General features: G+C 32.6%; 1 protein-coding gene across 8 annotated transcripts in view; it reads left to right on the top strand.

The window, feature by feature from the left end:
• Mp (collagen XV/XVIII-type protein multiplexin) overlaps positions 1-25,720 on the top strand; it is an 895,293-nt gene that overhangs the window by 139,698 nt on the left and 729,875 nt on the right. For all 8 annotated transcript variants that reach the window (XM_089633234.1, XM_089633232.1, XM_089633230.1 and 5 more), the window contains exon 2: positions 21,453-21,520. In XM_089633234.1, coding sequence (XP_089489360.1) covers positions 21,453-21,520 — 68 coding nt within the window. The remainder of the gene's footprint in view (positions 1-21,452; positions 21,521-25,720) is intronic.

The raw sequence follows: 25,720 nt of genomic DNA, 5'->3' as shown, positions 1-25,720 counted from the left end.
TTTAAGCCAATCTCTGTAACTCTACTTAAGAGGAAGCTACAAGCCAAAAATGTGTATATTCTTGGTATACCTTATATTGTAGGTAATAGGCATTGAAATCGCTTGACAAACGGAGTCTAGAAGCGTTCGATTTCAAGCCCAAAACAGGTTTATTATTTATTGTGTAAATAATTTTATAAGAAAGCAAAAAAGTGAAACTGTCACAGATAAGCTTAGCTATAATACTGTATTTTTTTAAGTTGTTTCCTTTACGCATTCATACATTTCTATTGAAAAACAAAATTTAGTACTTTATATTTAAATTTTTTACTAAGTAATTTATTTTTTATTTGTATTCTACTCAAGCGAAACGATAGAAAAACCTTTAATTTATCTAAAGCATATTTTTTGGTCATAATTTACACCAATTCGTTATAAAGATTAATCAAAATAGTGAGTTAGCACTAAGCTTTGCCTTAATCCGCCTATAAAAAAAAACAGTTTATCTTATATGTGCCTAAAAAGTATACTCCAAAGGAGATCTTATGCCCTTTTTTTACCAGAACGCGATAATTAACAGAGCGACTCAACTGCTTTTACATTTTCAACGTCACTTACAGACATATACATCTTTTGACGTATGCCCCCCATGGCCTTTTACACTTAGATGTACCTCAAATTTGTAATCTTCTCTGAAACATATATATACACAGAACCGTTATATGGAGAACATGAATAAATAATAATAACCCGAAAAAATCAACATACTATTTAGTTTGGGTTTACTGAAACATTAATAATCCCTAAAATCACAAGCACATTTAAAAATCTCCCCAGCTGTAAACTAAAAGTAATTAAAATATCAACAATTAGACACTATGTAATTAAATAATTTATATATCAACCGAATCCAAAATAAATTTTAATTAATGGCTCACATTAAAGCTGCCAGTATGAAATATAAGTGTTTAATGTGGGCTTGACGGATTCATCATACATTTTTGAAGAATTCGAGTAGATGTGACATATGACAGTTCAAGATACCGGGCCTTAAAATTATATCTTTATGTACCTAATTGGAAAGATAACAAGAGGCTAATCTGATAATAGGTTTTAGCAAGCCCACGTGATTTTACTAGGTTGATCAAATTTCATAAAAGTTTTATTACTCGAATTTAATATAAAAACTATAAATCATAACCAAAAATACTTATTTCAGTTGTGGATCTGTCTATCTGCCTGCAAAACTCTGATTCAGATTTGTTTAGAATTTGAGACCTGAACTCCATTGCGATTTTTAGTCGCGTGATTGTTCAGACACTAAAATAAAATTCATTGTTTCAAAGACTGGTACTACCACACGCGTATAATAAAAGTTGAACTAAATTTTTGGACGCTGCGATTAATCGCGCGACTAGAAATCGCAGGGTTAAATGTCATTTTTAAAACTGGAATCGATTTTTTTAAATACCCCAAACTAGGCAAATGCCCGTTTTATGGTGGTAAAATAGAACAACTAAGAACATATAACATTTACAATAATACGATGATATGAGTATAAGTAGTAAAACTAATAATATTAAAACAATCATAATACAAAAGAACAATCACAACATTAAAACAAAATTAACGGGTGAATCGGTGTTGATAGACAAATCCGGAAACGTCATGTTGCATAACAGCGCACTCTAAATCTGCATCTCCAGTCCTCGAGTCCAGTCATATCCAGTCCAGTCATCAGCACAGTCCTGTTCAATCCCGTTTTCAATTCAGTCAGACTATGATTTTATTCAGGAAGTTTTCCGATTCTGTTCTACCACTTTGTATCAGCCATACTTTAATTCGATTTTTAAGAGGGTCCGTTTTATATTGCTTTTGCTGTTTGAATCCATTAAATACCCTAGCCGCTAAGAATATATGAAATCGTTGTCCAAACCATGTATTCATTTTTGGTATCACTCTTTGTGTTATTTTTAGTCTTGTCGTATAACTGTGATCTACAAGACTGTGAATCTTGAGGTTGTTCGTATAGTACATTATAAGTGCATGTATATTGATCTGCCTTGCATCCAATAATTTTGTTTCCTTGAATAAGGCTGTCGATGGATACATTTAAAGTTTTGTACCCATCACTCTTACCACAACTTTTTGTGCCTTGAAAACCTAATGGATCTAGAATGGTTTTCGGTGCACCGCCCATTGTTTGAAGAAATCAGACAAGCGATAAAGTACCTACCCATAGTATAATATTGTTAGACAAAATAATTTTAGTTGTAATTTTCAAAATTACAACTGATTTGACAAGAATTCAGATGATCCGTGATTTTTGGAAGTCTGCGCTAGTATCTTACTTGAAATCCATGTTTCTCATGTAGGTATTTGAAGAACACTTCAGGTCTGAATGTTTGCAGGAAAAATAAGCTTCCTATTTAAATATTTAAATACCGGCTGCGGCATTGAGTATAATACATTATAATAATACATATTTTTTGCATTTCAAGTTTTCCAGTAATGTTGGCCTCACTGGGTGGCTTGCCCGTGCTGAGGCCTGTAACATGTAAGTTACATGTAAGGATAATACAAATTGTGAAGGGTGAGGTTAGAAATACATGTACTGTAAATTTAATGGTGTTTAATGTTACAGAGTTCCGTAATCAGCTCACCTGTGTATTTGTTATAGTTTTGTATATGTATTGCTTATATACGATTGAATGTTAAATTTTTTAAACACATATAATAATTTTATTATAAATTATTAAAAGCAATAATTACTCGCTTGCTTATAATAATTAGTTATACTTTATGCCATGCTTAAAAACACTGTCTTATAAAAATTAGTTAATCATTAAAAAAAAAAAATTATTGTTAATGGTTACATTATAATATTATTTCAATATTTCATAAAATAATATAAGATTATAAATTGCGCTTGACTGTTGTTAAACAAAATAAAATACCTCTGTAATTTATTTATTTATTTATTTATTTTCACATATACGGCACAACATGTGCCATTCACATACTAAATTACAGAGAATAATACAGCAACATAAGGAATGCAACAATATAAATGTAAGTATAACGGTATAATCAGTAAATAGTAGTAAGGTTAAAAGTATGAAAAAAAAGAGACATAATTAATTTAATATGTTTTTATTAACCCTGATGAAGGTTCGGGTTGAACTAAAGCCAGTTGGTTATAAATATATACAATAAAATGGTATTCAAACAAAGTTATTTTATTTTAATTATTATAATTATGTATACCCACAAAGTGTTTCCTACAAGTGAAAAAAAAATAAAAACAAAAATAAAATAAAATAAATTGGTTTATACGAGAGTTTAGATTAAAATGGTAAATTATTAACGATTTTGTAGTGAATATAATATCTCGATCAATTAATATATAAAATTGCCGTTTAGATAGCTTGGTGATTTTTACTATACTTTACTTTACCAGAGTGGAAGATACTACCAGTATCGCCCTGGTGTAAGACCACCATTCAGAATTGAAACGTTGCTCCAAATGGCTTTAGCCGTGTTTAGTGACTAGATCTGAATAGCCAGGTACTTCCCCACCTTCCTCTTTCCCTTCCCCACTTACCTTCAGCCTCAAAACATCCCCCAATTGGGGATGACATAGTCTCACTGGCTCCAGACGGGAGCAGTTGGGACTCTTGTGAGGTATTCACTATAAAAAAAAAAACTTACGACATATTTTTATGTTTTTCCAAATGTAACAATCATATGTCTAATATTACTGAAATAAAGGTATATGTAATTTTTTGTAAATGTTCCTCATTTCAACCAGAACACCTTGTATTGCCTGGAACACCTCTACGAGACGAAGGCTTGACAAATACAATGAACATCGCTGATAGAACGCTTCAGTGAAAGACTTCTCCGAACAAAGAGATGGAAATTTTCATATCTATATGAAATTAGTATTGCACGCGTATAGGCATCACGTCCAATTGAACCAATTGTCTTGTGGTTCAGATCAAAAGTTTAACTTTACAAAACCAGTTTATGAGTAAACAGTTTGTCGAGTTATCCAATTTAAAACAATTTAACATTTCCACCCAATTTGACTGTGGATATAATGTGAATTGATAAAATGGTAAAAGAGTTTTTAAAGCATGCACTAATATACGTATAATAAGTTTTACACAACTGATAATCAATCATTAACATTTAGTGAGATGCTAATTATCACTGCCTAATGTTAAACAATGATTGTTTCGTTATAAAGTATTGAAAATAATATCAAAATTGTCTAAATTACATTGTTTTTTCCTAGTTAAAATTATATATAATTACATTTGTCGTACAACGTAAGTTCCCAATTTATTTTTAAACACACGAATACATTCTATTTAATTTTATACTTACTATTCAAATCCTACCTTTGCTTTTTGGCTGTTAAAAAAACTCCAAAGTTGAATTATTGCAAAATGTATTTTCAATTATATCACAATAAAGAATGTCACAATAAAATATTTTAACTAATTACATGTTTGTAATAAAATAAGAATGCGTTGTTCAATTATAAATGCTTTTAAATAACTTAAACCACAACTGTTTGTCTTTAAAATGTTAATATTTCAAACACAACAAATCGTTCGGATGGAAACGGTAAAATAAAGTTGTTGGGTCAACACGCGCGGTTAATCTATCAACAGGTGTCAAAGGCGTTTGTGAATGCATCATGAGAAAATTATTTTCATTGATATTAAATTGAAAATGATCCCGTGTAGTACACTTGCTGATGTATATTTCTACACATATGTGCAGCAATAGATATAAAGCGTGATGTTATCTACATGTTCCTAAAAATCTAAGTGTTTACTTGTATAGCAAATTAATTCTTGATAAGCACATCGAACAAATTATATTGAAATTCTACAAGCTGCTAGGTTTCCTATTAAGAACAAGTAACGTTTTCAAAAGTGTCAAGAAATGTTTTTTGTTCATTAATTAGTCATGAGTCACTGAAGTACGCTTTCACAGTATGAAATCCTCAATACAAGGTAAAAATAATGTACCGTATTCTATTACACGGAATGGACTGTAAACCAAATCAAAAACGATGCGAACATATAAAACACATCAAATTGGGTTTGAAAATCACGGGAAATATGGAATGATGGAAACAGCCTACCTTAAATCCCTGCAGTTTGGCTCTCGACGAACTGGCACTGTACACAGGGTGAAAATTTTCTCCAAAACGAGATGATAATTTGCATAACAGAGCACAAAGCATGTGAATATACGACTCCAATTCACGACGACACAACGAATGCCCCTGCTCGCCACGAACACACGAATGCGAAAAATGTACTAACTTGCGATTATTTACAAGGCAACAAAATAATCTTCATAATAATTAAAATAAAATAACTTTGTTAAAATACCACTTTATTGTATATATTTATAACCTATTACCTATACTTTATTGTATATATTTATAACCTTTAGGTATATATTTATAACCTAAAGGTATATATTTATAACCTAAAGGTTATAAATATATACAATAAAGTGGTATTTTAACAAAGTTATTTTATTTTAATTATTATAATTATGTATACCCACAAAGTGTTTGCTACAAGTGAAAAAAAAATAATCTTCTTTCCAACGTGGGTAAGGCTGTTTTTAAGGAAAGAAATGAATAGTAGGTATGATAGAATATGATGGTAGGTATTATTCCAAAGTGTTTAAATACTAAACACATAGATTTAGTAGAAAGTACACAGAATAAATTTTTGAAACATTTATTTTAAAAAAATACAACAAAACTGCACCTAATGTACTACCGCACACTTTCAGATCTATTGTTTCTAGATAATCTGCTAAATAGTAAAATAAATAGTCCCAAATCGCTATCCGTTATTGGTTTAAATAAATAAATAAAATTAAATAACATTAAATAAAAAAAGGCGCGCTACGCTTCTTCACGTAGAAGCCAACAACACTAATGCAGCAAATAACTAACCAATCAATCAATCGAGCGATCACAACAAATACCCACTACGTAAAATTACCATACACGGATATTTTTCGTGATTCATTTTATGAAATTTTTTAGCGTGGAATATTATTTTTTTAAATACTTCAATATAATTTTTCATTAAACTTTTATTTACATTCAATTAAAGTGCGTGAACATATAATTCTTGATTTCAAAATTTCTCTTTTCTTTCCACTTTATTGTTTTTTCTCTTCTTATTTATTGAGCAGTTAAGATTAAGAACCGTTCTCATACTAGACGAAATTATCAAGATATTGTATAGAAACACGTAATAGGTACTTTAATCATTAATAATTTAATATACTCCTATCATCTTAACTGTAAATTTATAAATAATTAAAAGCAATAAGTAGTCATCCGAAATACTAATACAAATTGAAAATATCTCCCGAGTAAAAATAAATGCCGCCAACGGGAATTGAACCCATGCCTTCTCATGTCCGGTCAGGTGCTTTGTATCCACTGAGCTATGTCGGCTTATTTCCAACCCGCCAAATGATTCAATATGTTCTAGTACCTCAATCAACAATTACTGCTTACTAGCTTTTTGTCCGTTGCAGGCTGGGTAAAAATTAAGCAAGGAGTGTGGGTCTACTAAAAATTTAAAAAAATAAATGTATATTTGGAGACAAAAAAGTGCCAAGGAGCTTAGTAATCATTTTTTCACCGATCCTTTCGGGTTGTGTAGGTCGAGACGCGTAATTTGATACCCATATCGTATGTACGGTTTTGTCACCGACATGCTTTAAAAGTTGTTATTTTGGAAAATAAATTGCTCAATTAACACGCAAAATTTAAAAAAATTTAAAAATGTAATATGTATTTTGGCATATAAATGAAACTATGAGTGTGTGACCACAAATATATTAAAATATATGTATGGATAGAAAGAAATGGATATTTTGAGAAAAAAAGTGCCAAGGAGCTTTCTGATCATTTTTTCACTGAGCCATTCGGATTTTGTAAGTCGAGACGCGTAATTTGATACCCATATCGTATGTACGGTTTTTGTCACCGACATTCTTCAAAAGTTGTTATTTTGAAAAAAGAATTGCTCAATTAACACGCAAAATTTAAAAACTTTTAAAAATGCAATATGTATTTTGGCATATAAATGAAACTATGAGTGTGTGACCACAAATATATTAAAATATATGTATGGATAGAAAGAAATAGATATTTTGAGAAAAAAAAGTGCCAAGGAGCTTTCTGATCATTTTTTCACTGAGCCATTCGGATTTTGTAAGTCGAGACGCGTAATTTGATACCCATATCGTATGTACGGTTTTTCGTATGACCTCTACCCGGTACCATCTGTGTAGGTACCTGCACCACCACTACCACTACCACTACCACTCCTACTCCTACTACTACTACTACTCCTACTCCTACTCTTACTCCTACTCCTACTCCTACTCCTACTCCTACTCCTACTCCTACTCCTACTCCTACTCCTACTCCTACTCCTACTCCTACTCCTACTCCTCCTACTACTTCTACTACTACTCCTACTCCTACTCCTACTACTACTACTCCTACTCCTACTCCTAATACTTCTACTACTACTACTCCTACTCCTACTCCTACTACTACTACTCCTACTCCTACTACTACTACTACTACTACTACTACTACTACTACTACTACTCCTACTCCTACTCCTCCTACTACTTCTAATACTACTCCTACTCCTACTACTACTACTCCTACTCCTACTCCTACTCCTACTTCTACTCCTACTCCTACTCCTACTCCTACTCCTACTCCTACTCCTACTCCTCCTACTACTTCTACTACTAATCCTACTCCTACTCCTACTACTACTACTACTACTCCTACTCCTACTACTACTACTCCTACTCCTACTCCTACTACTTCTACTACTACTACTCCTACTCCTACTCCTACTACTACTACTCCTACTCCTACTACTACTACTACTACTACTACTACTGCTACTACTACTTGGTACAATTTATAAATTTGCGTGATGCTATTGATGTAGTTTTTCACTACGGGGCGACGGTATCCGTGTCAAATTATTTTTACCAAACTTTATTTTATTTCGTTCAAAAGCACTATCGATTTAAAAAAAAATATACTGCCAAAGTAAGTACCTACACATATTTTATTGTTTCTTTGAATTCCATCTGTGTAGGTACCTGCACATACTATTAAAAATTTACCGAAAAAATATTTACATAACGCAATTAGGCACCTACTCGTTAAAAAATAAACAGATGAAAACTTTTAATATGAATGGCTCCCAGGCTAACCTTTTCCAATTTCTGCGCTCCTGGTAGAAATTAAAAATTTGCGTGACGCTATTGATGTAGTTTTTCACTACGGGGCGACGGTATCCGTGTCAAATTATTTTTACCAAACTTTATTTTATTTCGTTCAAAAGCATTATTGATTTTAAAAAAAATATACTGCCAAAGTAAGTACCTACACAGATTTTATTGTTTATTTGAATTCACAACATTTCGCTGCTAGTCTATGATCGGCTATTATCTCTGATTAACCAAAAGCCCGATCGTTGGCATTTTCGGTTCAAATGGCAAATGTCAAAACTTTAGCCGGTTACTGTGAGACATTTTGAACCGAACGCCATCTGTGGGACGGCCGAATAACGTTCCTTAACCTTCGGAGGATGAATTTTTTCGATAATATTAAAGGCAGACGGCGTATTTGCTACGGATTGCAATCATCAAGTTGAGCGTGTAGATTTTATAAAAAAAGCATACCACGTGGTTTTTGCTTGACCACGTGACTTTCTTTTTCGCCGCGAAGCTCTCCCGATTAAATCATTTTTTTGCGTGTTGGGCAAACCTGGCGGCCGGAGAGAGCACTGCGCACTTTCGTATGGCGCGCCGCGAGCGCTTCCAGTTTCCGCCGCTAGATGCTACTCAAATTTTTGTCGACAAATTACCCCGAACGAATATTTTAGTAAACATTTTCATACAAACTTATACTGACTCGTATTTTCGGGTTTTCCACGCAAAATTGAACTTGAATTCTTTGCATACAGAGAGGCGTCTCGGTCGCCTTTTGCTTGAACACTGAAACAAATGAAAGGCAACTTTTTTCTCGCACGCCAAAACGAACCTAGTGTCCTATCGACTTCAGGGGGAGAATGGTCGATTTTCGCCTGATTTTAAGCGAGCAAATAAACAAAGGAACTGTGTATTATTACTGCTTATTATATTTTTTAACCTGTAAACAACCAACTTTATTTTTGTAGGAAAGGCTTTGTTAGTGCTAAATTTCTCACTAGATGGCGTCGAGACATATGATATCTTCATTTATTGGTGAAATAATTTTGACTTGTCAAATGTTATTATTTTTTAATGATAAACTAACGTTTATAAGACAAGGTTTTATGCATAGCATAAGGGATTATAAATAATTATAAGCAAAAATTAGTCATCCGAAATACTAATATAAATTGAAAATATCTCCCGAGTAAAAATAAATGCCGGCATTTAATATATCATTTAATAAAGCATTTATTTTTACTCGGGAGATATTTTCAATTTGTATAAGTATTTCGGATGACTTATTATTGCTTATAATTATTTGTTATCCTTTATGCTATGCATAAAACCTTGTCTTATAAACGTTAGTTTATCATTAAAAAAATTGTAAATATCTAAATAAATAAAGTACGAGCTTCTTGGTAGAACGGTAAGCTCCTGAAAACGGGACCGAGATATCGTTTTTTGTTTATTATTGTTTTCAGTGAGTTACGAATTTCACGAATATTTTGTATTAAATAATATATAGATACAAATAGCAAGTTTGCACCACGCTTCGGAGTGAAAGATACAATAAAACGGGTTGTTTCAGAGAATTTGAACAATTCTCCAAATTTCAAAGTTAATTTTCAAGTTCTGTGAAAGTTCTTTTCAAGTTCTGATATTATTTCAGTTCTGTCAAGTAACTGGCCTATAATAATATAATAACGAAACTTAAATAAGACTTTTACGAATCCGCATCACCGCTTGGTGTGAAAACCATCATATTCAGAATCGAAACCTTGCTTAGAACGACATCACGCCGTGTTTAGTGACCAGAACTGAATAGCCAGTTACTATTCAATTCTCATTTCAGTTTCACTTCGTACGGCCCCTTGTGTTAATACATACACATATATGACACCAAACTCTAGAGTAGGAATCCCTTGGTTTAAAAAAAAACTTTTCAAATTTTAAAAAACCAAAAACCTTTTCCAGTTTAAAATTACAAAAAATAAAAAATAACAACTGCACGTCACTGCCGCTTTGATATAAAACTGATTTACTTCTACGGCTTCAAAAGGACCCGCCATTATATTCGCAGTATTTTATTTAAATGCGACATCCTTTTTTTGTCGGCTGAATTACATACATTCATAATAGTCGACAAAGGGGACAATCATATTCATTCGCGGTCTAGGTGAAAGAGCGTGGGGAGGTGCGGTTCAACGGGTGTTCGGAATAGTTGAAATGGGCAAGTGAGGAAGTGACAATTTCCCGAATACAAAACCTGAAGATCGTAATTGGTTGGTATAATGGCGAAGCGAAAGATTCTCGTTCCCTCAGGCAATCCCGTTGACCAGCCTTTGAATATTCGAGACGATTTTGAAAATACTATTTGATGTTTTTAGAGCTTGACACTCTGTTATGATGTTAATTATTATTGAAATATTAACATGCGATCAATGATATAAACAACAACATCTATCAGAAAAACAAACAAATTTATTTATTTATTGCGATTTTCGAATCTATCATTGAAGAAGAAGATAATTCTAATAAATCTGAACGAATCATGAAACAAAACAAAACACAAAGATGACGGTCTCAAATGGAATAAAATCCAGGATAACTGTCTTACCGGGACAATGTCTTTAAGCAGTCGACCATTCGGACCTAATTATTATGCTTCATTTTTATCGTTCACATAGTTAAAATTCAAAATTAACATTATTATTTTGCATTTGATTTTTCTCATATTTTTGGCAGTCAGACACGTTGGAAGATATGTTCATTCATTCAAGGCTAGTGTTCCGACATCGTGTTAATATATTCGTAATTTATTAAACAGTTTATTAGGACGCCTGTTAATTCATTCAGAAACGTTGCTTAATATGGCTTTAGCCGTATTTGGTGGCCGTTTAAACTTTCACATCTTTCTCTTCCACATATCTTTCCTCTTCCCACCTCCCTCAGTATCGCAAGATATCCCAGTTGAGGAAGTAATATTCCAACTGGCTTCGGACAGTTGGGAGTAGTTGGGTCTCTTGATCACCTTTTCAGCCTTCACAATGTACAATGTTTTCGACTCTATTAAACATTATTATTTATAATTTGAATAGAATGATTTCTAAATTTCCGTTTCAAATTGGTAAATTTTACATAACTTCCAACAAATACTAACGTATTACAAAATAAATTAATAATGTTTTAACATCATTAAGGTGCGTTATGTTATGTTATAAAATCTTGTTCTATTAATATTTTTACAGTTTAATAAATTGTTCGGGTAAATATTCCGTATCACAGCGGGAAGAAAAAGTCTCGACGCAATGATTAATAAATCAGGCGACCTCTAACGAACAAATCTGAAATTGGTATGTCTAAATGTATTACTTTCATTTTACGATTGATTGAAAGGTTTCATATATGTGAATATTTCACAAGTGTTCCAACAACTGCTCCCAACCGTCGGAAGCCAGTGGGATTATAGCATCCCCAATTGGGGTATGTTGTGAGGTTGGAGATAATGGGGAGGGGAAGGAGATGCAGTAGATTAAGGTTGGGAAGTACCTAGATGGTTAGATATATACACGGCTATTTCAAGCAATACAATGTGAGACTACCATATCGAAACGTGCAACAAAAATACTACAAAGTATGTGAAATAATACATATTATTTTTTTTTTTAATCCCGCACGCCTGGATTCAAATCTGTAATATCCTTGATATTAGTGTAAGAACTCACCCATAGATGGCACTAGATTATTCTATTAGGTTACTCATAGATAGCGTTTAGCTGACGAGTCCTGTAGATCTCGAGTGTATGATAAATAAGGTGGGAACTTCAAGGTCGGGGTCTATATTATCCCAACCGCCTGATAATTAAGATATGCCCACTGTAAATCGATCACATTAAAGTTCAAGTGTTTTGTTGAGCCGGAGTTTTATTTAACAAGAGAGTAAAACTCCGAGGTACAACAGAATCCACGACATATAGTCATGATCTTAACTGTTCAACCACGGAGGTCGTCTGTAAAGCTGAGTAAAATTAATTTAACGATATTAAAAAAAAAAGTGGGGTTGTTGCTTTTCCGTTCATACTGTAATGTGGAAAGCAACCATCTGGCAATGTGCCTACATTCTACGTTCACCATAGATATTAAATGCACCCCCTGCGTGTAACTGCACCTTTAAATCCGTACCATTCCAAGGGTGAGACGCCTTTATCCACCGTAGAATGTTTTGACTTTAGTGACATCAGGCGACATCGTCTACGTAAGATGTGGTGAATTCGACAACATCTTGCCATAAAACGTTTCCACCTGCACTTTAAATCCGTCCGGTAAGTCTAAGTATGAAAATCAAAATGTGGTTACGTCTCTTCAAACCATTTATTGTTTCTTCGTAGCACGAAAGAATCGAAAGAAAGAATGACGTTGGGTAAGTATTTTTTATTCGATTTGCAGTTCTGAAGGATGAGAAAACGTTACATTGCAGTGAAGACAATGCATTTATTCAATATTTCATTTTCGCCTTTAAATGATTTTCAATGTATTTAAATTTATAAACATTTCGGTTGTGGGTCTGTCTGTATTCTTTAGGTCTGATTATGATTCTTGTTCAACTAACTCTAATATGCTTTAAGTCAAGAAAGTAGCTACCTTTAATATAAATATTTAACGAAAAATTATGTTAACTGTCATTTTCATAATTATTGTCATTATTATTATTATTTTAAAATTGGAACTGATTTGTCAGTAATTCAGATTATTCCCTGATTTTTCACTGGTCTGCGCTAGTATAAACAAAAAGCTATTATCGTTTGTGTTATTGTTTTAGAAAGAAAGCAATTTCAGTAATCCTTTCAACGCCGTTGCACCGTCGGAAAACATGTTGAACCGGCGCTCGACATTCATAAGCATTCTGATATTTTAGAGTGAGAATTTCGAACGGGTCATTTTCACGATGAGCTAGATTGTGAAATGGCATAAAGGATTCCTTAGTAATACCTTATTTTTATGACCCGGGTTCATTTTCTCTTCTCCTTATCACGGCATCCACAAAGATATACTTGCTAGTGGAGCATTAATTATATTGATGATAGCAATGTACTTGGCGTATTCCACAAGTTAAATACGTATTTTATATTCTCACGACTCGACGTATGGTTTTATTCGTAGACATCCAAATTGATATGAAATCTCATTTTAGGGAAAGTCATTTCGTAACCAGACCAAAAATATTCGAGAATGCTTTGAATAAGCTACGAAACCAGTTGTACATTCACCGCCGAAGAGCGCACACTGAAATAACCAGACCATACACAAAAAAGTAAATTCCGCCAAAGTAAGGCAAGAGTTTGCAGCGCAGTACATTGTGGGACTTTCCTATACTGGATCTGAATGTTCGAATTTAAACGACCCGCATGGGGTAGCGATGGTAAAAATGAGTGAGGTGGGTAAATTATGAAACTTTTTCTAAAAAGGTCTAACTAAATAGTGTAACAAATTTTGGGAACAAACCCGAACTTTTAATTTTACTCAAGTTTTTTTACATTGAAAGTAGATTTTATTTTCTAGGATTGAATAGTGGTATTACAATTCGATTTACCTGTTTACTTTCAGATTAATTAAATGTCAAATCACATAAAAATAGACCTTCCTTTTTCCCCGATTGGCTTGTCAATTTGAATAACTATGGTGTTATTCAATATTGATTCTTTTAAAATAAAACACATATAAAATGATTGTGTGATTTCTTTTTAAAAATAAGTGTTTAATTCATTGAGATATACACTTAATTTATGAATATTCATTATGAATGGGCTGGAAAACGCGTGTTTATTGGATTTTTTTGAATAATATATAAAAAAAAATCCTTTGTCATCTGAAATAATGTTGAGAAAAATATGTGGAAACACGAAAATTCACCTTTTACGCAAATAAAATACTTGCTATAGAAGCGTATCAAATTCAAAGAATTCAATAAAAACTTATTTAGTTAATATTATATCTTTACAGCGAAACACTTTTTTGTAAGTTCAATTTTCTCCTAAAACGCGTCAGCTGCTTTTTATGAACTCTCCGTACAGGACAAAAGGTTTACACTTCAAACTGCCGTCAGGCTATATTGCTTTGGTTGAAGAATAAGGGATCCAGCGAGTCCGCTCAGACCTCCGAATTATAGCCACATTTTCACTAACCTCTTTCTGGCCAAACTGAAAGTACAAGAAAAGATATCAAACGAGTTTTGAAAGGAGTTTTCCGAGGACCTTTGTTTAATAAAAGTTCCAGGAATATGGCAGCGGACATCTTGCCCTCCTACGCTTTCTATTTTTACCTCCGATATTCTTCTAGCCACTTTCTGGATACACTATTAAAAAATATGACTAAGTTCGACCATTATCTTTAAAGACATCATCTGATTATAAATATAGTTGCAGTAAATCGGAATAAAAATAAACAATTTCTACCTACTTAATATAATTAAACGCCTCGAACTTGAACAAGTTTTGAAATGATCGAAGTTTTTTGCTTTAGTTAGGTACATTTCGAATCGCTTGCTTGCTTGATAATACTTTTTCTTGAATGTTTAAAGTTTTTATAACTTTTAATTCTGTGTGAACTTTTTAATGATATAAAACTGTAATGTAATAGTTTAATTTGTAGTTTTCTTTAGTTTGATTTGTACTCTGATGATTGTGTTAACAGGTCGGTCTTAATAAATTAAACAAATTTCGTGGTTACAAATAAGTTATTATTTTATTTCAAACATGTCGAGCCACAAAGTGGTTTCCGCAAAAATTAAAACTGTTTATTTACGAAAACACGGGTTCATCTTTTCTCTCGGTAAGATAAGCAATAGAATTTCGATGGGTTTTTTCTTTAAAACTTTCACGACGTAAGTGAAATATGAATAATATAAACTTTCAATGATTCTTTTGTAGTATTATAATCTGAATAAAACAGAAAATAAAATATTCATGTGAGCTTATTGCGCCTTAACAGGTCGTCTGCTTTGGGATATATGAATATGTTTTTCCTCTCTTCATAAGTTCAACAAAAACCAATTTTAACCTTTATTTTATCTATTTTTAATTCATTTCGTTTTAAGGAAAAAATATTTACCGTGATCCCTACTAAAAGTTGGCCTCTCAGAAGCTGGGCGTACTGTACAGGGCCCGCAGATACTTTAATAGTACACAACTGCTGACCCTGTACAAATCACAAGTGCGCCGTACTGTCGAATTTGGCAGCCATCTCTGGTCCGGAGCCCCTAAATACCTGAAAAAAACCCTTGACTCTGTGCAAAACGGGCGGTCCGTTTGATAGATTCCCAAATCTTAACAAACGGACTGCAATCCTTAGAGCACAGGCGTCAGGTAGGTATGCTGTCCTTGTTTTATCGGTATTACAATGGAAGATGCTTTGAGGAACTAGCGTCATTGATCCCTTCCTCACCGGTGCGTAGTCGAGATACACGCCAAACGCGCGCCCAACATTTGTACACGGTTGACATTTGTCACATGAGAACGGGTCGCTTCTACGATTCGTTCTTAGTTTCAACATCTCGGCTGTGGAACGAACTGCCGGCCTCTGTGTTTCCTCCCTCCTACAACTTGGGACTCTTCAAGACCCATGTTCACTCCTTCCTCTCCACAAAAAGACCCTCCACACAGCATCCCCAAAGATGATATAGGCCCTGAGGGAAATTATTTTCTTCAGGGCCTCCTGTGTGGAGTAAATATAAAAAAAAAATACAAGAAAGCGCTGCAAAAGAGCGCAATATTTTTGCACGATATTGTTGTCTCTCATCCTGTATGCTGCCTGAAGTCTTGAAAACCCTTCTGGATGGAAGCAGAGAGGCTCCTCCAATTACTAGGTGGAACATAGGTGAAATATAGGTGGAAAATTAATTGGCAATCGGCCGACGTGAGAAATTCCCATCTTGCGCCAGACCCCACTTAGAGACAGCCTGGAATCTCACTGCCTCGTAAACTCTGGTCCGTCATCAATAGGATAAGGTCCTCCCACAGCCGCTATGCCTACATGATGCACAGGTAGACCCGTGAAAAGTCGGAGATGTGTGAATGTGTGGTCAAAGAATGTCCGCTGCATTAATTCCCCGGCGGGATTTGTGAGGTCCACAGGGCGAAGCATGAGGCCCTAGACTGACTCATTGACGTAGATATTCCCCTCTGAGCCCCCCACCACCTAAAAGAAGAAGACATTTATCGTGATTAATGTTTTGATTACTATACCGTGTTACGCTTCCTCATTCTTTAGCCAATATTTTGGAAAGCTTTACAGTGTCCATCATCAGGGCAAAAATGTAGATTATGGTGAAGTGTTTGTTTATGTATGTAGAAGTGATATAATATTACAAGCGCTAACCCTATTATTTTTTGTGCGTATTTAGTTTCGGTGTAGACGTCTAGTAACTCAAAGAATTATCACGATAACACAGATTTTAGACGTGAATATCTCAAATTATATCTTTATTCCACTCATTTTGTTTATTCCAAAAAATTGGTTTTTAATTATACATGGCAGTGAAAAAAAACATGATGGGATTAGAGTACGTTTTTAGTGCCTTCTTTGAAAGAAAGATTACCTTAGCTCTATACGAGTATGTACCTACTATTATAGTGTAAAAGAAAAGTTTGCATTCATACCTGTGACGAGAATGTATGGTAAAATGCGCCGTGTAAGTGCACCATTTGTAAACATTTATAAACACTGTGTTTCTCTATCCTCACATTGAAGGATGATTTACATCTTCATTTAGCGCCCTCGAAGTAGCACGATGTCATTGTGATAATAATGTATGTATTAATAAACAAATAACTTGTAACAAGTAAATATAGTACCTAAAATTTTATATATATATATATATATATATATATATATCAGTGTTCGTATAAGATTACAAAATTATCTTTGAAATATACACCGTTGGTACCAGTACAAAACGTGAAAGCATTTACGTTTATAATTATTATCTCACAATTTCTTTCAAAAGTCTAGCACGAAGTTAATACTAATCTATTGAGGCATTACATATTATCTGAATAATACAATATTCATGGGAGCTTATCGCGTCTGCGTACGAGTATGTATATCTTCACGAGTATAATGAAAACCAATTTTAAACGTTTTTCCTTAAATTACTAATAATTATTTCCACCAAGGAGAATTATTACAAGTTACACAAATAGAAATATCCCATCTTGTAATTGTAAGTTATTTTACTCAACAAAACACCGAATATTTAAAATTCTAACCGCTTTGCATTTCGTAACGTGATTCCTTGTACATATTTAGTACAACGCGATAAATCAACTGCAGAAGATTTACGTTTAAAATCAATCACATTATTCTTCGTACTTTTCTTCCATTATTTACGAGTACGTGTACATTCTCACACGTTCGTTGGATAATTAGATTGGTTACGTTAATCTGATAGTGTCATTTTTTTTTTACACCGTCGTCTTGTTATATTTCCATTCACGTTGAAAGAACAAACTAACTAACTACAGTTATTTTACAATCTTTCATCGTATCATCGTTCACGTTCACAGGAACGTGAACCTATTTATAAGTCCATGTCAGTAAGTAATGATACGTATAGTTAACTACTATAAAACGTTGGCTGTGATTCAAATTAGATCGGATTAAATGATATAAAGCTTTTCGATCAAGTACGTATGAGTATCACAAATTTGATTCGAATAAATTAAAATATCATACCTACCTCTTTCCACTGCAGGGCAAAGGTTTACCGTAGGATTTACGCTGATCTTATGGTAAACAAAGGGAATAACTCCTAAGTAACGCCCTAAGCGTGTACTTGTCAGACAATTATTAAACACTCTTATACTGTAATACTAGTGTAGAGCTGGACAAAAATTATTGTCATAAATTTACATTCCGACGCCAACATAAATCTTGGTTTAATTGGGAAACTAAAAGTGAAGGAGAAAAATTAACTAACTTAGGTATAATTAAACTGGACGTGCGTAAATTTCTTAACGGTGTCTTTTGAGCATTTAATTTGTGCTTTAGGAGATAGTGAAGTTATAGGTTAACTCAGTGGGAGAAAGGTTAAGGCGGGATATATGTACGTGAGCAATTATTATGTGTATATTGAAGCTTACTCGTTCATACCGACGTGTACGTGGGTTTCTAAGGACAGTGATTATGCATTAAATTTAATATCCGAGGAAATTAATTCTTTTAGTTACAGTTACCAGATACTTTTTCTTTTCGATGGATTTTTAAAATTATTATTTTACCACTACACATTACGATGTGTTAAGAAGACTTACGAGTGTCATAATAATAATATTATGGTATATTTTAAATGTTTTCGTTTCATCTCTCATTCATATGTTTTTCACTTATTTTATTCTTTTTTAAAAACAAATACATTTTAGAATTAAAGGATAATCAATCACTTTTTTTATTCACCTTTTTAATAGCAAATATTTAACAATGTATTTCGACCGAATGGTTTCATTACCAAGATTCAACATACACCAAAAAATTAGAACGAAATATTAGAATGACTTAAGCATAGACAAATTTATAACAATCAGAAGTGAGAAAAGATAAAAACTTAGATATTATGCAAAAATAATTAAATAAAGTTCAAAAAATAATTTTTATCAATTATAATTATATTTGTATTACAAATATTTCCAGACATTCAATTAGAATCAAAGGGCAACTAAGGCGTCTAAATAAAAAAAAATATATTTATAAATATTATTATGAATAAAGGTAGGGTGAACGGAAATTTAGGAGATGGTAATATAAAAACATGGTTATTAATCGTGTTCAATTGACAATTAACAATTTTTCTAATTTAAAACTTATCAAATTAACTAATCAAATTTATCTAAGTTATAACCCATTATTTTTGTGGGCACCATTTTTTTAAACGTACGTATTTAATTTGACTAGTTTGTTCATTAATTTATTTTAAAAATATGTTTATTACCAAACATCACTCATTTTTTCAATACAATTTTTTTTCAATAGAAAAAGTAAATCGTTTCTTTTTTCAATTTGACTAACTTCAGAAATAAAAAAAGAAAGACATTTTGAACGGCCTATTTCAGCAATGTTTCTTTCTGAAGGGTTGTAGTTGTTTTGCAAATATTATATTAAGATATTGAATTTCTCAGATTTAAGAAATCAAACAGATTATTGACTGAAGCCTTAACCAAAAGAAGACAACAAAGAATTGAATAATCAATTCTGTTTTATATTATTTTCCAAGATTCAAACAATGTCTTATTGTCCGATCATATTGAACTATCGTCGTGGGAGGTAAATGGAAATTATTTGCAAAGTATTTATTTAATGTGTTGAACATCCGATGAACAGATAGTTGATAGGTTATTGTATTTTTTAATATAACCATCCAGGGACGTGAAGAGCTTTCAAACATTCCATAATTCAATAGGACTAATCGAACATTATCCTCATAAGCTCGCATTACTTGTAGGTCCCACCCACACTTCTATGAATTATTTTAGTGTTACGAGAAAGTAATATAAATGTTTGATATATACGTTCACAGAAAAGAATTGATGGTTCTTGTAAAATTGCAAATTTATTTTATCTATTTTAAGCACGACATAACATTCTGTAACTTATTCTCTTAGTACGTGTTTAGCACTATGCAACAAAGCTTGTCAAGCGATCACTAAATTAATAGATATTCGAAGAAGTTAGCACTTAGAAAAGTAACCGCAAAAGAGCGTGCCCAGTCAGAAATGATTACACTTATTTTCTTTAACTTCTTCAATTCATGTCGCACAGCATTCCCGACATTCCAAATACATATAGGATAGAACCCTCCTTATATTCCTCTTATTGGGCGTTACACTTTCTAATTTATAAATATATTCCCGTGCCATGTTATTTTTTAAAGTGTAATACTAAGTAAGAAAAAGTCTAAGTACAGCGATTATTATGATTTTTTAAAGCTGATTAAGATTGATTTGCTAAGCTTGTTCTGTAACAATCAACGTAATATGGGCCACCTGACAATAATCGTCTGATTTGTGATGCTTTGAATTTTTTAAAGGTGAAAATATGTTCTTTTCTGGATAGTTTAATGGAAACTTTACTAAGTATTTTGTTAAATATAGGTAATTTATGTACCAGAACTAAGAAATTTTAACACTCTGTCACAGAAACATTAATGAATAAATAGGCTGATTTGACTTTTTGAAGTTTATAAAGTCGTTCACTTTTCCACAGAAAAATTAAGCATACTATTAAATTTGCTGGAATAGCAACAAACAGCTTGTCTTCTATCGGCGATCAAAACTCACCGATTCACAAAACAAAACAAAAAATCATTACTACGAATAACAATAAAATTTCTGAATATTTTTCAGCTCTCGCATAATTCCACTAGATACAATCATTTTGCTAAACTATAATACCTCTACAGTGTAGATTACATGTAAGCTTTCATAAAACAACATTTAATTTAATCACTTGTTGTTCAGTATTTTTTTTATCAATTTGCTTTGTACGAGTTACGCGGATTTATTATTAAGAGGAAGCTACAAGCCGAAAATGTGTATATTCTCGGTATACCTTATATTGTAGGTAATAGGCATTAAAATCGCTTGACAAACGGAGTCTAGAAACGTTCAATTTCAAACACAAAACTGGTTTTTATTTATTTTATAAATAATTTTATAAGAAAGCAAAAAAGTTAATCAAGTGAAACTGTCACAGATAATCTTAGCTATAAAACTGTTTTTATTAAAAGTTGTTTCCTTTACGCGTTCATACATTTCTGTTGAAAATATTTTTTTTCAGTAATTTACATTTATATTTTATAATAAGTAATTTATTTTTTTATTTGTATTCTACTCAAGCGAAACGATAGAAAAACCTTCAATTTATCTAAAACATATTTTTTGGTATTTATAATATACACCAATTCGTTATAAAAAATAAATCAAAATAATGATTTAGCATTAAGCTTCGCCTTAACAGTGTTCAATTGTTATAAATACGAATACCGACTCGAAAATTACGTTCATTATTGATTAAGCCACTTTACATATATTTAATAACATTGTAAATCAGCGATTGTTCAGATTGATTGGAAATAGTGTTTGTAATTGAGTTGAGATAAGTTATAAAATGTAACTTCTTTTTAATTGTTTCAGGTTCATCACTTGTTTGACAACATTGCAAGTAGTACTGTCACAATCAAATTTTGGAGGCAGATTCAGCGGTAAGTAATAAAAATATCAATGCATTTTATGTTTTCATTTGCGTAATGATTTTTTATGATTCCACAAAATACAGGAGAAAGAAGCCATTCAAAAAATAAAATGGTTGTTTATTATCTCATTCCTCATTAATAATCATTATTGCAGAAGTTACAATAATTGTTAGCATTCCAGTGAATAAATCATGACATTAAATTTAATTATAATACATAATTTATTTTCCTTCAACAACATGTTGGCATCATAAATCACAGAATCATATTTATGTATAGTATGCAATTGCAGTGAAAGCTACCGATTATAATAAATTATTGTATTAATATTTCTTCGACATCATAGTCAACCTTTGTTCCCTATAAATAGCTTAAATTTAAAACATGTGTTCCAATAGCAAGTTGCTTTAGACCAGACTGTATTTAATAACCCACAAGAGGGAGCAATTAATAAGTATTATCTTTATTAAAGTATGTTTTTTTGTGAAGTAAATTCATTTTTTTTAGTATTATGTACTTAGATAAAGGTATTCATATTTCATATTTTTTACGAGCAAAAGCAATCCTTTTAAGTAATCCTTTTTAATCCTTCTAATCCTTAGCAAGCTTTTGCAAAATTTACTTTGTATCACAGCATGACAGTTAACTTCAAGGTATTTTGTCTCTTAACCACAGAGTAACCGATTTATTGTGAAATATCACATTTTGACACCTACGCGTGAGGTTAATAATTAGTCCATAAATCATTTGGTAATTAATTCTCAACGCTGGATCAGATGGTGTTAATATAACATCCCGTTTTTTTATTGATCATACGCCTAAAGGCACTACAGGGACTAGAGGTGATTGATACCTACCTGAAGTGGGTTGTCACCGCCAGTTCCATTCCGGAAAGATGTGGAACCGGTTCTTTATCTAGTTTCTTTAACAATCGGTTCCTAAAAAAAATTACGGATAACGGAGGAGTTGGGGGGGAGGGAGGGAGAATAATAGAGAAATTTTGAGAAAAAAATCCCATCCTTGTGGCATATTCGTAAATACTCAACGCGTTATCCATTCGGGATATTTCGCTAGCACTCGGGCGCTCCATAAATGCTCATCGTTATGTGACGTCAGCTACCTCTCTCTCTCAATCAGTGTTGTTTTAAAGTTCAAAAGTCGTGCATTTCTTCTTAATGAAAAAATTAAATAAAGAAAAAACATGCCTGTACGAACTATGGGTGATTTTCAATGTATTTTTAACGCCGAAAAAAGAGTGTATATATATTAGGGTGTCCCAAAAAAATTAAAGTTGTTATTTTTGAACGCATACCCTCTAATTTTGTTTTAATAATGACAAAACACTTATAAAAAAAAATTCGTTTACTTTGGACAACTGCAACCCGTGCCGATTTGCATCGAAAGATGTCAGTACTTGTACATTAAGACGCCATCGAGCAAACGTGTTGATGAGCTTGTAGTAACTTGCTATTTTGTTAGTAAACGAAAATCACTCGTTCAGGCAAGATGTTGTTAGATTTACGCACTTCTAAAAAAAGTATATTTTAATAGGAGTCGCAAAACACCAAATATCGGGTTCTAAACTGCCATCTAATGGACAACTTCTTGAAGTTTTGTTCTACAATATCCGGAAAGTGAATTTAACTGTCAATATATACCAAATATAGCCACAGTTGGTAACAAAAGCTGTGTTTGAAGTAAAAATCAGTCAAGTGACTACAAGCCCTGACATACCACTCTTCAAAAAGTTTCGAGATAACTGTAAAAATGTTGATCCCGATAAAATTCAGTGCTACAGAGAAAATCTCACATTGCACCTAACCGCTTCCGAAATCGGTGATTTGCTTGACTTTTACCGTACTGCACTGACAACAAAAATACTTGGAGATGACTATTGAGAGTTTTTAGAGCTCTGTTTGATAGTTTTAGGAGGAGATACAGCGAGAAAATTTAAGATTCGGCCTCCAGGTGCTCGATGGATGGCAAAGGCGCTTTATTCCTTGAAAATATCATTAATTTGTGCGCAATTTAAATTTACCGGTAAAGATAAGGCGGCACTTTTAGACGTTTGCACAGGCAATAATGTGTATGAACAGTCATAGTAACATCCTATGTCAAGCCATGGTTACAATGTATTATAGCAGTTAAAGCACCTTACCAGGACTTGTGCTTTTTGAAATCGATGAAGGCTTAAGAAAAAATTGATGAAAACATCTCAATGGCAGCTTTATCTCTGTTCAGTAAGCAGTTATGGTATTTGACCGATGAAGGATCTATTTTATCGCTGTTTGACGACGCTGTGGATCAAACAACTAAAATAAAAATGCTCGAAATATCAAAAAAAAAAAATTATCAACCCATGACAAACGTTACATCCCATCGAAGGAAGATCTTGATGGTAAATTGTATGGTAAGTTTATTAAGTAGTTTAAATTATGTTTTGTATTGAGGTTTGTGTTCATATCATAATTTAGTGACTTTTGTTTCAGAGAAAAATATTTACTACTTCATTTCAGTCAACAGCAAGTATTGGTTTGATCGTCTGAAAACAGTTTTCTTAACGAATTCCCTACGATGTGGTCAAATAATGCTTCGTATCAAGAAGTCAGAAAGAAGGTGTCGCCGCTGAGGGTAGTGAATGATACAGCTGAAAGAACTGTTAAGTTAATGCAAGATTTTCATGGCTGCATCTCACGGTCGAAGAGGAACAAAAATATTTTTTGTTACGATGCGTTCAGGAACACCGGAAGATTTATCCTGACTGTAAAAAACAAACTATGAAGAAAAAATTTAATCAATAAACCATTTATAAATATAAAATACTACATAATTGAACATTTGTGCATTTTTAAATTTTATTTGTCCGACAAAAATGAAAGTTGAAAATCCTTCCATATTAACTCTGTACCATATGTTTGGCATCAAGTCGGCACGGGTTGCCGGTGTTTAATCAAAATAATATTTATTATATGAGTTATTGGGATCAAATGGAATAAAATAAGAGGGTATGCATATTTAAATTCATGAAAAAAAAATTCTTCCTTATGTCCTGGGACACCCTAATATATATATATAAATTATAAAATCTAATGTTTTCTGTACATTATATATTTTTATTTTAATGAATTATAAAATCAAATGTTTTCTGTACATTTGCGTTTCGAAGTGCGAGCCGACCCATGAATTATTGGATATAAACGAATCGCGTTCCCGAGGATTCTCAGAAATGAGAACAGTGTCCACAGAAGAACTATTTTTACAAAATTATTTTTTTTTTGATGTAATTAAATGTTCCAAATTACGGTTCTTCTGAAAAATAAAATCGACAGTTTCGATGACAGCAAAAGAACCTGTTTCAAGTAACCGGGACAGGAATATCGACCGAATATCTAACAGGGACTTTGTTGTGCTGCATAAAATGTGTGTAAGATGTCACGGAAGGTTTTTATTGTCATAATTTTGATTGAGTGTCTTAGCTCCGGAACCATCACACAGCATCTGCATGTTCTACATATCTACATGTTAAGATCTTTCGATAATAACTATGTTCTCAGATCAAGAATGTCCACAATATCTCCTAGTGATCACAATACCAGTTTGTAAAGTGTTTTGTTTTAAAGTTTGAAAAGTTTTAAATAGTGTAGAAAACTCGGTTTAGTAATAATAAGTTTAAAAAATTACTTGTTTGAAATTATAAGTTGCATTTTTATGAAAAACTAAATTTTACTAAGAGCTAATTAAAAAAATTGAACTGCGAGTGTTATTTGTACATTGTGTGAACGCCGTACAAATCTTTAAACCAGTGGGACAATGGTTTCCCGATCGGCGTTATTTTAGGCTGTAGGAAGTAAGGAGGGGAAGGATTCAGATCTGGTAACTAAATACAGTCATTGCCATTTAAAGAAACGATTCCATCATCAATGGTGGTCTTTCGTCGGAGACACACATAAAAGTATCGAAGAGAATTAATTATCTAAATGGTTACATACACGGTGTCCGGAAACTCGTAGTACAAGCGGGAAACTGGAGAATCTACACCACACGGGGAACCCAAATAAACATAAAGTTTTTTGATTTGATCATTTTCACAAAAAAAAAAAAAACAAAAAAAAATATTTTTCGGCTATTTTAGGGTTAAAGTTTTTCCTGGTGTTTAGGGTTGAACAACAGATGTTTTAACCCTGCAGAGCAGAAATATTTTATGATTAC

The sequence above is a fragment of the Hesperophylax consimilis genome, chromosome 7 (genome assembly GCF_061612785.1).
Source record: "Hesperophylax consimilis isolate HC1 chromosome 7, BYU_Hcon_1.0, whole genome shotgun sequence".
NCBI classification, from domain to species: Eukaryota; Metazoa; Arthropoda; class Insecta; order Trichoptera; family Limnephilidae; genus Hesperophylax; species Hesperophylax consimilis.
Note: the sequence above shows the minus strand (reverse complement) of the source record. Positions and strands in the feature narration are given on the sequence as shown.